Below are 15,150 nucleotides of genomic sequence, written 5' to 3' on the forward strand. Positions count from 1 at the left end.
GCACACTTCACTTCTGACGAGCCACATTTCGAGGGCTCAATAGCCACATGTGGGTAGTAGCTACCCACTGGACAGCACAGTTCTTGTGGCTACTTAAGTAAAACTGCTAAACTTTGACAATTCAAGCATAAAATAACAATTTGAACAATAAATGAAACCAAAATCACATAACAGTACTCTATGGAGAAGATGAAAGCAAAATGAATTTCGAACGTGAAAAATAATGTTCTCCTGGGATACCAACTGTTACTGCTTGAGGCCACCTGTTTAAAACGGTTCATTAATAGCAGTATAAGATACCAATATAAAGTATGTTGATGAATTTTTATTCCCATAGTTTCAGTTGACCAGACAAGGGGGAAAAAACCAAAATATTTGGTGAACAAAAAATTGTTCTATTTCAAAAGAACTGTTTGTCACTTTTTAGCAAGTATTTAATTTTCTTAAGAAAAATAGTTTCCTGGTTAATGATACCACATTTAGCAAATGGGCAAAGATCAGATTACCCAAGAAAATTATTATTCGCTAATAGCTTACAGTTAGTAGATAATGGGAAAAACTGTAGAAGAATAACATATTCTACCACAGAAGGGATTTTCCAAAATGTGGTTCACTTTTCTTTCAAACAATTGCAAACTATGCTAGTCGTCAGCAAACTTCGACCAAAAAAGGGAGAGATGCTGGCAGAAAGAGAGTCTATCTCAGGGGCCTCTAACCTTCACAAGTTTGGTGATGCTTACCAACCCTTCTCCAGTTACATTTTTAAATGCATAAAACAAGATACACAGAATTATAAGAAACCAATTACAGTATACTAAAATACAGGTACCAAAATACTTTAAGAAACAAATTTGTGATATCAACATAGGAACTTCACTATTAGTACATTGAATAACAAGATCTAATACTTGCCATAATTTCTAAGTGGTGGTGAGATGAGCATAAACAGTATTTCAAGATATGTTCAACAAATGTAATATGATATGAAAATATCTATGATTTCTACTGGTTACAAGGTCACAGGTACTGCCAATACTACTAGAGTTTGTTGACTACATTCATAATAGAAGGAAATGCTGCGTTCTAGCTAAAGGTATGTGTAAATAAACATATAATTTTTCCCATCCAAGTTCACAGACCGCCCTGAATTCTATTCAGGTTCAGAATCCCTGAGGGAAAGCAAACTTTTATTATAAGCTCATCCAAAAAAATTCTCCCTCCAAAGTTCCCCAAATGTATTTTTACCTTTCCACCACCCATTTTGCTCCTTTCTAGATTAAACAAACCAGTAAGTTGTCTTTCAGCCACACCACAACTGGATGATCAGGAAGGAATCAGTATCAAGAAATAAAGAAGGTAATTATTCTATTATAGGCCACTGTTTTGATGAAAATATGTTGATAGATTCTCCTTTAACATTCTTAATGATTCTATTTCAGAAGTAAGAAAAGCAAATATATCAATAGAAATAGGAGGTCCAGATTTTCTAGTCTGTCCTGTAAATAGCTGTATCTTTTATATGAGACTTGGTTCATTTGAAATCAGTAAAGCAAACCACAGAGCTCAAAGAAAATACAGTAAACACAGAAAAGATCCATTACAAATACAAGCTGAATGTTAATATTTTGTTTGGTATAAAACCACTACTTGAACCACACATCTGTAGTTATTAGTGTTGCTAAACCTACAATTTGCATAAAATAGTTTGCAAATTATGTATCTCTTTGTTGTTAATCTAAAATTGCTACACGTTGTGCTCTGACCTGGTAATTCAGCCGACTGCAGGTTTCAGTAGAAACACCAGGGATTCAAGTTGTGTCCACTTCAAAGTGTCCCATCATGGAACATTAATTAATTATTCTACAACTATGCTTAATAGTACTTCATAAACTCAAAGCTCCACACAAATATTCAACATTATTGGGAGGGGAATTATAACAGCACTATAAAAATCCTTTTTAATTACAAACTGCCGATAATAACAGGTTGTAAGAACACACTTTTTTGTTGTTATTGTTGTTGTTGCTTTTAATTTTTTTTTTAATTTTCATTTATTTATTTATTTTTGACTGTGTTGGGTTTTCGCTGCTGCGTGTGGGCTTTCTCTAGTTGCAGCAAGCGGGGGGCTACTCTTCGTTGCGGTATGCAGGCTTCTCATTGCAGTGGCTTCTCTTGTTGCGGAGCTTGGGCTGTAGGTGAGTGGGTTTCAGCAGTTGTGGCTCGCGGGCTCTAGAGCGCAGGTTCAGCAGTTGTGGCTCACGGGCTTAGTTGCTCCGCGGCATGTGGGATCTTCCTGGACCAGGGCTCGAACCCGTGTCCCCTGCATTGGTAGGCAGATTCTTAACCACTGAGCCATCAGGGAAGTCCCTGCTTTTAAATTTTTTATTGAAGTATAGTTGATTGAAACACACTTTAATAATTACCACAAATTTGTAATTTACCAAACTTTATCAAGAAAATAACACTGCAAAAAAGAAAAAGAAGAAAATGACACTCCAAACACTAAAAATCTTTTGGGTTTATTTATAATAATATATATAAATGTGAATTTAAGAAGGAAATAGTAAAAAAATTAGTTAATATGGCTATTTCTGGATAATGCAATCAAAGGATATTTCTTTTCTCTTTTACACCTTTAGTGCTTTCTCCATTTTCTACAACATCCATGTGTTACTTCTTTATAATCAAAAAAGTTTTGACAGCATAAAAATATAATGAACTGGGCTTCCCTGGTGGCACAGTGGTTGAGAGTCCGCCTGCCAATGCAGGGGACACGGGTTCGTGCCCCAATCCAGGAAGATCCCACATGCTGCGGAGCACCTGGGCTCGTGAGCCACAGCTGCTGAGCCTGTGCGTCTGGAGCCTGTGCTCCGCAACGGGAGAGGCCACAACAGTGAGAGGCCCGCGTACCGCAAAAAAATATATATATATGATGAACTATCAATTATTTCTATATAGGTCAGAAAAACATAGAATTACTCCTTATACTGGCATATAAGAGAGAAAATTTTAAGACAATCTGAGTCCAGATAGTCTGCCTAACAAATGCTATGCACTCTGAACACACTTCAGGGGCCAGTGCATCTCTTCCCAGGGTGGGCAGCTCCCTGGCTCTGCTGGCCTCTGGCAGCATCCCCAGACCATCAGAATACAAAGTTGTTGTTCTCTCCTGCCTATATATGGACATAGTCTGTATTAACTGGATTACTGACTAACATGAGTACATGCCAGGAGGCGAAGGCGATCAAGCCACAAGAGAAGTCCTCTGAAGTGAAGTGATAACAGCCAGGCAGCAATAACAGAAAACCCTGGCTTCTTTCAGCTGAGCATGATTTGGCATGCAGGTCCAGGTACCCAATTGTATCTATTGGACTGATCTTTTGGAGTGAAAGCCATTGACTTAAGCAAATGATAAATTTAAGCAAATCCATAAGTTCTAAAATGGTCTCTATGAGGGTGTGAGGGAAAGAGGTCCTATCAAGCACTGTTACTTGGGAGTATGAATTGGCGTAAGCCACTGTGGAGAGCAATTTGGCAGTGTCTCTTCAAATGTAAAATGGTCACCTATGACTCAGCAATTCTACTTCTCAGGATCTGCTCTAGAGAAATACTCCCACATATGCACAAACAGGCATGCAAGGATGTGCACTGAAGGACCATTTTTAACAGTGAAAAACTGAATTTCAAACAACAAAAATAACCATCGTGGTAAGCTGAATAATAACCACTACCCCCCCCTTGCCAAGATGTCCACATCCTAATCCCTGGAACCTGTGAATGTGACCTTAGATGGCAAAAGGGACTTTGCAGATGTGATGAAATTAGGATCCTGAGATGCAGAGATTACCCTGGATTATCCGGGTGGGCTCTAAATGTAATCACAAGGGTCCTTGTAAAAGGCATGCAAGAGGAGTCAGTGAGAGGAGAAAATGACATGATGACAGATCAGAGACGAGGGTGATATACTTTAAAGGTTCGAGGAAGGAGCCACAAGCCAAGGAATACAGGTGGCCACTAGAAGCTGTGAAAGAGGCAAGGGAATGCATTCTCCCCTAGAGCCTCCGGAAGGAACCAGATCTGCCAACACCTGACTTTAACCCAATGTGACTCACTTAGGACTTCTGATCTCCAGAAATGTAAGAGCATAAGTTTGTGTTGTGTTAAGCCACTAAGTTTGTAATAGTGTGTTAGCATTGCAACAGGAAACTAACACACTCATCAGTAGGAGAACGGCTAAATAAGCTATGGTATTTCCGGAGTCTTGTACAGCCCTTAAAAAATTGCAATAGATCTATATGTGGAGACATAGAAAAATCAAAACATATCATTGAATCTAAGAAGCAAGTTATAGAATGATATGTCTAGCATCAAATCTTTTTTTTTTTTGATGTGGACCATTTTTAAAGTCTTAATTGAATCTGTTACAATATGACTTCTGTTTTATGTTTTGTTTTTTTGGCCACAAGGCATGTGGGATCCTAGCTCCCCAACCAGAGATTGAACCCACGCCCCCTGCATTGGAAGGCAAAGTCTCAACCACTGGACCACCAGGGAAGTCCCTAGAATCAAATCTATTACGCAAAAAAGAAAAAATAATAAAAAGTGTTATGTACACACACACACACACACACACCACACCACACACATAAACATACACATTCAACAATGGTCTTGAAGAATATACCAAAAAAATTTATCATTGATTTAACCAGGGTGGGGAGTAGATGGAAACAGGACTAGTGATGGTAGTCAAAAGGAACTTCAGTTTAACCTGCATTTTTTTATAAGAATGTATTTATGTATTGGTTTTTAAAGAACTTAATGAATACATAAAAATGTTAACAATGCAGCATCAAAGTAATAGTGATACAATTTCTGCAGTCTTCTCTCCTTCTGAAGTAATTATGCATTTGTCCCATAGCTGATCACCTGCTGTTATTTACATTTGTCTACAACTATTGACTAAACATCTTGTAAAGCAGACTACACTCCTTGTGTTCACCCCACCATCACCACTGTAAAAAAAGCCAGAAAGAGGGGTGGAGGGAGGAGAAAGCATGGGGCACCTTCAGGAACTGACAGTCCTTTCATAATTATCACCACAGGTACCTTATATGACTTAGGAAAGAACAGGTGCATGACAATCCCCCCAGTAGCCCCGGCCAACAGGTGGTATTTTATGGCAGCCAATATGGAAGCCAAGAAGACAGATAATAATCAAAACTGATTTATTTAGCAAGACCCTAGGCATACAATTGGAGGAAAACTGAAATGAAGACTATTATCTCATCTGCCAGCAAGATTCCAAACAAACTGGGAAGGAAGAAAATTCCAAAGGGATCACAAACACACCAAAAAAGCACTATCTCCACTATTCACTACTAGGAAAAAAAATTTGTTGATGGGATAGTTTTGCTTTCATATACACTGGGCAGCTAACTGAATATACATAAAATAACTTCTCAGCAACACAGCACCTTCCAAAGAGAGTTCATACACTGTAAGTACATAATCACAACCATCCTTAACTAATCCTTACATTAACCCTATTATTACCCCACTCTTACAGATGACTAGGCAGTCTAACAATGGTTTTGAAGCCTCGACCCTGGGCTGGAATCAGACAGATCTATTTCAGCCTCAGCTTTACTAGTAACTGTATGACCTTCATCAACTTCACTTCTGTGCCATGGCTTCCTTATTTGTAAAATAAAGATGACAATAGTACCAACCTCATGAAGTTGCAGTGAGGATTAAATGAGATAACGGGTGGGAAGTGCTTAGCACAGAGCCTGGCATGCAATATGCTGACACTGTTGTCCTCGTGGTGGTAGAGGTGGTGACAATGATGACAAAGAAGTTGCAGTGGAAGAAACCAGGGATTATTAAAGGTAATTGAACTTGCCCAAGGTCACGGGCAGAGCTAGAGTTTCAATCCCAGTCTGACTCTTTAAACCTGACTTTAACCTCTAGGCAATACTGCCTCCCACAGTCTTCAAATACTTCGTCCTAACTTTACAGCTAGCCAGTCATACCCGAGAACTTTTTTTCTCTTTTTTTTTTTTTATTGAAGAATAGTTGATTTACCATGTTGTGCAAATTTCTGCTGGACAGCAGAGTGACTCAGTTATAAACATATATACATTCTTTTTTTATATTCTTTCACCTGAGAAATTTTGAGCCATTTGCTGAGGTCACAGAACACTGTACCAAGATTCAGCGACTCTTATTCTAGTGCTCATTAATTACCTGATAATTAATTCTGTTAGTGAAGAGAGGCAGTTTATTCATTTATTCATTAACTCTTCCAAATCTAGAATTTGGAATTCTCTAAAAGTACCTAAACACTTTCTAAAGAATTATGACCAAAGGATAAACAGGTGGTAGTATCCTCCTAGGAAAACAGATCAACATTTATGAATTTAAATATCACCTCAAAGCTTTCACTTAAGTGTAACATAAGTATTCAAAGCCTTGACTATTTAAGCTGATCACCTCCAAACCCAAAGGTTCCTTCCCTTACATGATTAAAAACAAAAAACAAACCCAAAGACCTATTGAGCCTTTTTCACATCAGTAAAGCATTCTGGGCTTCTGCCTGTTTTGCTTGTTTTACTGAACTATAACTGGCATACAATAAACTACACATATTTAAAGTGTACAATTTCAGGAGTTTCAACATATGTATACATACAACATGAAACCATCACCACAATCAAAATAGGGAACATTGCCATCACCCCAAAAGTTTCCTCATGCACCTCTGTAATCCTTTCTCCCAACCCTTCCTGCCTGCCTTCATCCCCAGGCAGCCACTGGCAAGGCCCTACTTGATCTGCAGACCTGGCCTCCATCTCCTATCACTCACTCTCCTTTCCCCCTTTGCTTACTGGGCTCAGAGCCCCACACTAAGGATGCTAAGGATGCTTCCCTCTCAGGGACTTGGCTCTTGCTGTCCTCCGTCTGGGATGTGCTCCCCCCAGTAGCCATATGGTATACTCTCATTTCTTTCAGGTCTCAAATGCCATCCTGGTCTTTCCTTTCCAGTCCACTGTATGTAAAACAGAGCCCTTCCCCACACCATTACTCTCCATCCCTCTTACCCAGCTATACGTTTCTCCATAGCACATATCATTTGACATATTATTCACATGTCCTATATTTGACAATTTGTTATCGTCTATGGAAAGCAGATGCTTTCCATAACTACAGATTAGTTTACACTTCCTAGAACATCATATAAATGGAATCTTACAGTATGCACTCTTGTATGACTGGGTTCTTCCACTCAGCATAAATCCAAGTTGTCAGTATCAACAACTCATTCATTTCTATTGCTTAGTATTCCATTATACGGATGTACCACACCTGTTTATCCATTCACTTGTGGATGGACATTTTGATTATTTCCAGTTTTTGGCAAACACAGATAAAGCTGCCATGAACATACATGTTCAAGTCTTTGAATGGGGCGGGTGGTGGGGGGTCCTTATAAACAAACACAATGAAAGATGAGAAACACTAACGAAAATGCTTGGGTACAAAATTAATCTAAACTACGGAGTAAAAAATATCTTGGCCACCTTGAGCAAGTCAATTAGCTTCTCTATCAACATCCAGATGTATGACGCCTGTCCCCACCTGGAATTTGTAAAGAAAAATGAGACAGGAAGCTGAATTCTTCTGGAACTTCCACAAAGAAACTAATGCTTTTTTCTTGTAAATTACCTTAATTTTAAAAAGACTAATAGTCTATGAAATGTAATGCAAAATTCAATAATATTTGTCATTTTTGAGCTATTGCTTTTTTATTTCTCTTGAATTTATATTTATTTCAACACTTAAAAACTAATTTCCTGCATGCTTTCACTTTTTGCGAAAAACATAAAATTAAATACAGATAGCTATTTCAAAGGCCAAGAAAGAGCTTCACTCTGCATCTTTAATCCGCTCAAGTAGATTCAAAGTCCTTACCTACAAGGCCCTACTTGATCTGCAGACCTGGCCTCCATCTCCTATCACTCACTCTCCTTTCCCCCTTTGCTTACTGGGCTCAGAGCTCCACACTAAGGATGCTAAGGTTGCTTCCCTCTCAGGGACTTGGCTCTTGCTGTCCTCTGTCTGGGATGCGCTCCCCCCAGTAGCCATATGGTACACTCTCATTTCTTTCAGGTGTCAAATGCCATCCTGGTCTTTCCTTTCCGGTCCACTGTATGTAAAACAGACCCTTCCCCACACCATTACTCTCCATCCCTCTTACCCAGCTATACTTTTCTCCATAGCACTTATCATTTGACATATTATTCACATGTCCTATATTTGACAATTTGTTATCGTCTATATCCCCCACTAAAATAAAAGCTTTTTTAAGAATAAGGATTTTATTTTATCCCCTGCCATGTCCCCAACACCCACGACAGTGGGCTCAGCTCACCTCTGAATTCCACAAACACTTGTTAATGAATTTGTTGATTAAACACTATTGACTGAAAGACAAACAAAAAAACCTTCCCTCTGAAATTCACTGAGAAGAAAATTTTTAATTCCAATTCTCTGCTATTGCTTAAATTAAAATGCTAAGTTAACGCTGATCTACCTCTTAGGATGGGTTCTTTTTTCGGATTCACATTTATCTTTGAGCAGCACTTACATAGCGAAAAGAACACTGGAATTCAAAGCCAGGAAAGCCAGGGTCTAGTCACTTGTCCTTCCATAACTAGCTATGCTACCAAGCCAAAACCTCTCCTGATCTCAGATAACTTCTCTCTAAAATGAGGGAAACAAGTATCTCTAAGGTTCCTCCTTGCTCTAAAATTCTGAGACTCTATTGCAGCTAGTGCAGTCTTACGCGTTAAGGTTGCCAATCATAAATTAGTCACCTCAGTTTGAGTCTCATCTTTCTTAATCCAAAATTGTTAACTGAAAGATTCTATATAACTATAAAATCCTGTAAAAATTGGTCACTTTCACCCAGATGTCCAGTGGAAGGAGAGGCTTGGAAGAGCCTCACAGGGGTAGTAGCATTTCAAAAGTTAGTTTTTAAAAAGTTGATGAACCTCTAATCTTCCTCAGATGTAAAAAGAGAAGTCACTAGAAAGGAAATAAAGATACCTGTTTATTACCCTATCTTTACCCAGTTATTAAACTTAAAACAATTACAAATATGAGTATCATACATGCATGAAGGTAGTGGAATATTATGATTAGGAGCAGATATGTTTGAGGCCAAACAGACCTGGGTTAAAGTCCAGGCTGTCTTCTCCAACTATGTGTGATCTTGAGCAAGTTGCATACCTGCTCTGTACCTTACTTGCCTTACCTGTACATGGGTACAATATTTACAACTGTTACAACAGGTAACAATATTTAGCTACCAGGATCCCTCCCCACTCTTTTTTAAACCAGGATCCCTTGGAGAATTTAGTAAAACAATGCCTGACATATAGGATACACTTACTCAATATTATTATCATTAAATATGCAAAACACAAACCTAACAGCCACAAAAACATTCTTAGCTATTTCTCCTGATACTATGTTGCCTGTATAACATATGGAAAGAAATGAAAAAAGTTCTGACTACATTCAGAAATGTTTATCACCCGTATACATATTGGTTTCTGAGAGGTCAGACCATGAAAATTTTTTTTAAGTTTTTAAAAAATCTTCCAGGCCAGAGAGATTCTTTCTATTAAATCATTCATCTGTGGAAATACCTGACAACTACTCAGTACATTTGTACAGTAAACATCTTAGGAAAGCCAGCTTAACAGCTCAGGTATTTTTAACTAATCCTACACTTTTTAATAATAAATAAATTACATACATATGGAAATTTTGGATCTGTGAACTTTGTCTCTAAGGAACAAAGAGCATCTGCCTTCCTCATTTCACATACAAGAGAACCAATTATATCAAAAGATTCCACCATCATAGCATAATGCCCCTTGAGTTTTTAAGCATATAAGACACTCAGACACACCTTGCTTTTTATAGAAAAGGCCCAAATGAGACATAATAAAACTATGATTCCATGTTCAGAATTCCCTACCAATTTGCACATGCCTTATTTTTTGGTGGTCAGACTGTAAAATAAGTCATTAAGAGTTCACAATGGGAATGCCGCAGCCGCAACTTCAACTTCAAATCCATACACAAAAATATAGAGGAACGTATTCGCATCTCAGACACGTCCAAATGTCTCCGCCAACGGGATCCCATCACTGCCGTTTCCAGAAACACATAGAAATGGGTTTTAATCCATTTCTATAAATGTTCGTTGTGCTGAAAGCCAAAGTGCCCGCAAAACCGCATAACACAAAAGATTCCTCGCATACCGTTTATAGCCAGTAGACAAGCCATCCTCTCTGCGCCCTACCCCAGAGAGTCCTCCTTGCGACAAGAATTTCGTGACACCCCATGCTACCTACACATCAAAATGTCACCCCACAAAGTGGAGGGGGAGCAGTGCCTCGATGAACCGATCCTGCCAGTACTGCCACCCCTGGGCAAACACGAAACCAAGAGAAGTCGGTGGAAAGTTCCCATCCATCCAGCATATTTGGTTTCCTTCTGCCCCCAAACCCAGCGGCACAATTGCTGAGATTTGCTTTTGCACCTGCCACGGCTCCTAAGCCTGGGCTTCTCCGCGACCCCCAAGCTCATAAAAAGGCCTTGCGGCCTAAAACGCCCGTGACCCTTGCGGATAGCGCACCGAGGGCCGCTGTAGCATCCCCCTCGCTGTCCACACTGCCCGCTTCCCTGACAAAGGCCCCGTGTCAATCCGAGGCACGACACGGAGTAGTTGCTGGATTGCCCATCGCGGACCGGCAGCTGCCACTACCTTCTCCCGAGAAAAACAAACAAAACACACACGCACACATACACACACACACGCACAGCACTAGGGAATGACGAGGTGGGGGGGGGTGTAGAGCGTTAAAATTAAAATGTCTCCAAAGCTAAGCAGCCTGGGTGTGCCCTGTAAGTGCGTCCAAGGGGTCCGTGGGGGAAGGGAGACCGGGCCCGGGAGGCGGCTGCGGCTCCTTCGGGGCTTCAAGGCCGTGCCGGGTGATGGTCTAATAAAATGTTGGTAGTCGGAACGTTCAAAATGAACCCACAAATGAAATCCCCGGCGGGGATTGAGGCCCCGAGGAGGGAGGGAGGCGGGTGGTCTGCAGACTCGCGGCGCGGCCCGCACCTGCCTGCCCGGCGCCCACACACACCTGCTGGGGCAGCCTTCGTGGGCCTCGGGGTCGGGGTGAAGCGGAGATGAGAGGGCCCGACCCCGGGAATGCGGCGCGGGTGGGCTAATCTGATGGCGGAGGCCAGGGGCAGCCTCGCTCACCTCCAAGTCGGTGTCGGCGGCCTCCGGGGCCCCGAGAATCTCGCTGGGCAGCTCGGCCAGGTCGGTGACCCGGATCAACCCGTCGTGCAGGAAGATGGTCTCCTCCTTCACCGAGAGCCACTGCGCCGAGTCCGCGGCCGCCGCCGCCGCAGCCGCCGCGGCCGCCGACGAGCCCATGGCTCCGGCTGAGGGGTTGGCGGTGAGGAGCAGCCGCCCGGCCAGGGGAGACGCGAGCAGTAGCCGCCGCGATCACCAGTCCATGGCAGCAGCCGCCGCGCCCGCCTGCAGCACCCCGCTCGCCGCCTCGCCCGTGGAGCTCCGCCCTAGGAGGTCCGAGCCGCCATCCTCCCACCCCTGGCCCCGGAGACCCTGGCCCCGTCGCCACCGCCGCCGCCGCCGCCCTGAGGAGCAAGATCCGCCTCTGCCTCTCGGCAGCCAACTGTCAGTGAGACGCCATGTTGGGGGCGGAGCTCCCGGCATGCCCCGCGGAGCGGACAATACCGGTCCCGCCCACCCGTTTGGCCCCGCCCTCCTCCCCGCAGACCTGGGGCAGCCGGGTCAGCAGGACCTTCTCTGCCTCGCCTGCCACTGCATCTTCCCCTTAGAGTGACCTCCCACGCCCCTTGCGATTCGAGGGCGCCCTGGGTCTGCAGTGCACCAAGAGAAGAGGGCACCGCCTCCCCTCCTCCCACCTGCTCAGGTGTGCACTCCTCTCTCTTCCGCCAGAGCCCCCACCCTGGGCCCCTGGGCAGAGCCTGGAGGTTCACTTTCACTCTCACATTTAAATGAGATATGTGCAAAAATCTGGCGCAGAATAAGCGCTGCACATTTGTTCATAAGCACTTGGTAGAAGTGCACGGTAGGTGCTTCATATTTACTACAAATTCTAGTACCCAATAAGCGCTCAAAATCTGGTGAGAATAAAGCATGGGTCACAGTGTTTGATGTCCAGTGTCTGGCACTTAATAAACGCTCCGAGAGGGAGTTAAAACTATTGTTATATTCCATCAGTATTCAACACTGATTGACATACACCTTAAAAATATGCCCGCCATCCCACTTTTACTAAAACAAGAAAGAACTATGTGTGTAGAGAAAAATGTGCGGGAGAATAAGTACCAAATTGTTAATGTGAATTGCCACGCAAAGTAGGACCAGCCTGGAATGGTTGAGGTGAGATTATCTTTGTATTGCTTTTATACTTAAAAAATAATAATAATAAAGTGCTCTTTGGTATCAAAGGACTTGAATACATATGTCCACCAAAAAACCCTGCATAGGGCACTTTATAGCAGCTTTATTCATAATTGCCAAAACTTGGAAGTAACCAAGATGCCCTTCAGTAAGTGAATGGGTAAATAAACTGTGGTACATCCAGGAGCTTCCCTGGTGGCGCAGTGGTTAAAAATCCGCCTGCCAATGCAGGGGACACGGGTTCCATCACTGGTCCGGGAAGATCCCACATGCCACGGAGCAACTAAGCCCATGCGCCACAACTACTGAGCCTGAATGCCACAACTACTAAAGCCCGTGTGCCTAGAGGCCGTGCTCCACAACAAGAGAAGCCACCGCAATGAGAAGCCCACACACCGCAACTAACAGCAGCCCCTGCTCATCGCAACTAGAGAAACTCATACACAGCAAGGAAGACCCAACACAGCCAAAAGTAAATAAATAAATAAATAAATTTATTTTAAAAATAAATAAAATAAATAAACTGTGGTACATCCAGACAACGGAATATTATTCAGCACTAAAAAGAAATGACTACCTGGGACTTCTCTGGTGGCCCAATGGGTAAGACTCCGAGCTCCCAGTTCAGGGGGCCTGGGTTCAATCCCTGGTCGGGGAACTAGATCCCGCACGCATGCCGCAACTAAGAAGCCCAAGTGCCACAACAAAGATCCTGCATGCTGCAACTAAGATCCAGAGCAGCCAAAATAAATAAATATTTAAATAAATAAAAATAAAAAGAAGTGACTATCAAGCCATGAAAAGACATGGAAGAAACTTTAAGGCACATTACTAAGTTAGAGAAGCCAATCTGAAAAGGCTATACACTGTATGATTCCAACTCTGTCATATTCTGGAAAAGGCAAAACTATGGAGACAATAAAAACATCAGTGGTGGCTAGTGGATTTGGGAAGATAGGGATGAGTAGGCAGAGCACAGAGGATTTTTAGGGCAGTGAAAATATTATGTATAATACCATAATGTTGGATACATGAAATTATACATTTGTCCAAACCCATAGAATATACAACACCAAGAGGGAGCTACAGTGTAAGCTGTGGACTTTAGGGATTATGACCTGTCAGTTAGGTTCATCAGCTGCAACAAATGTACCACTCTGGCAGGGGATGTTGAAAATGGGGGAAACTATGCGTGCATGGGAGCAGGGAGTATGTGGGAAATCTCTGCACTTTCTCGATTTTTCAGTGAACCTAAAACTGCTCTAAAAAATAAAGTTTTAATAGAGAATGAATGAATGAATACATTAGAACATTAAAGTGCATACCCTTTGATCCAGCAATTCAACTTTGAAGAAGTTGTCCAAAGGAAATAATCAGACCCATAGTCAAGGATGTACATACAAGGATGTGCAGCTCAGTATTGTTTGTAAGAGGAAAAATTATAATCAGTTTAAATATCCAACAGTGTGGGACTGGTTAACTATAATAACGGTATATCCATAACATGGAATATTATGGAGCCATTCAGAATAATGTTTATGAAGAATATTAATACAAGTGAAAGTTCATGATATATTGGTGAATGGAAAAAGTCAGGCTAAAATAGTAAGGAAATTTTGAAATTTAATTGTATTTACTGTATGATTGCATTTTAAAAATTACACAGATGTATGACTATAGGTGTAGAAGGAAAGACAGGGAAGGTAGCATGTCTGATAACATTTGGATGAATCTCAGCAGTGCATTTACAGGTAGGTGACTGGAGGATTTGTGATTTGGGCTTTGCAATGTTTTCCAAGTTTTCTCCTAGAGCATGCACTACTTTTTAAAAAAGCAAAAAAAAAAAAAGAGCTGCCCTGGTGGCTCAGTGGTTGAGAGTCTGCCTGCCGATGCAGGGGACACAGGTTCGTGCCCTGGTCCGGGAGGATCCCACATGCTGCAGAGCGGCTGGGCCCATGAGCCATGGCCGCTGAGCCTGTGCGTCCGGAGCCTGTGCTCCGCAACGGGAGAGGCCACAACAGTGAGAGGCCCGCGTACCGCAAAAAAAAAAAAAAAAATCTATTGAACACCTAGGAGTCAAAGTGTCTCCACTCATATAACCATCATACTACCCTTCCAAGTATTCATTAATAGCCCCATTTTATAAGGAACTGAGGCTCAGAATTAAGTGACTTGCACCTGCCTAGGAATTGGCAGAACTGAGATTTGAACACATAGCTGGCTCCATCCTGTACTGCCTCCCTCCCAAATAAGTAATTCATATACCTTGCACTGTTACAACAATCTCATGTGCCTTACAATGACTGTTAATTTCATTTTCATGATATTTATCCCACACGCATTTCCTAAGCTCCTAGCAGGTGTCAAATCCTGGGAGGTGTACAGAATGGAGATATTATTACCCCCACGTTCAGCTAGGAAACTGATGCACAGTTGGATACTTTACTCAATATCTCACAGACAGTAAACATCAAATCTCAGATGTGAACCCAGGTCTGTCTGATTCTATAATCCCAGCTTCCTTATTTTGTCTCACACCTTCCAAATCCAACGGCAACCATCAGTTTTTGAATGCTCCGGTTTCGGAATCTAAATAACCTTCTTGTGTG

General features: G+C 42.1%; 1 protein-coding gene across 2 annotated transcripts in view; it reads right to left on the minus strand.

Annotated features, from left to right (window-relative positions):
- HECTD4 (HECT domain E3 ubiquitin protein ligase 4) overlaps nucleotides 1-11,627 on the minus strand; it is a 190,945-nt gene extending 179,318 nt beyond the window's left edge. For both annotated transcript variants that reach the window (XM_060170214.1, XM_060170213.1), the window contains exon 1: nucleotides 11,348-11,627. In XM_060170214.1, coding sequence (XP_060026197.1) covers nucleotides 11,348-11,524 — 177 coding nt within the window. In that variant the 5' untranslated portion in view covers nucleotides 11,525-11,627. The remainder of the gene's footprint in view (nucleotides 1-11,347) is intronic.
- Nucleotides 11,628-15,150: the final 3,523 nt, after the last annotated feature.

This window comes from Lagenorhynchus albirostris, chromosome 14 (genome assembly GCF_949774975.1).
Source record: "Lagenorhynchus albirostris chromosome 14, mLagAlb1.1, whole genome shotgun sequence".
In the NCBI taxonomy this organism is placed as follows: domain Eukaryota; kingdom Metazoa; phylum Chordata; class Mammalia; order Artiodactyla; family Delphinidae; genus Lagenorhynchus; species Lagenorhynchus albirostris.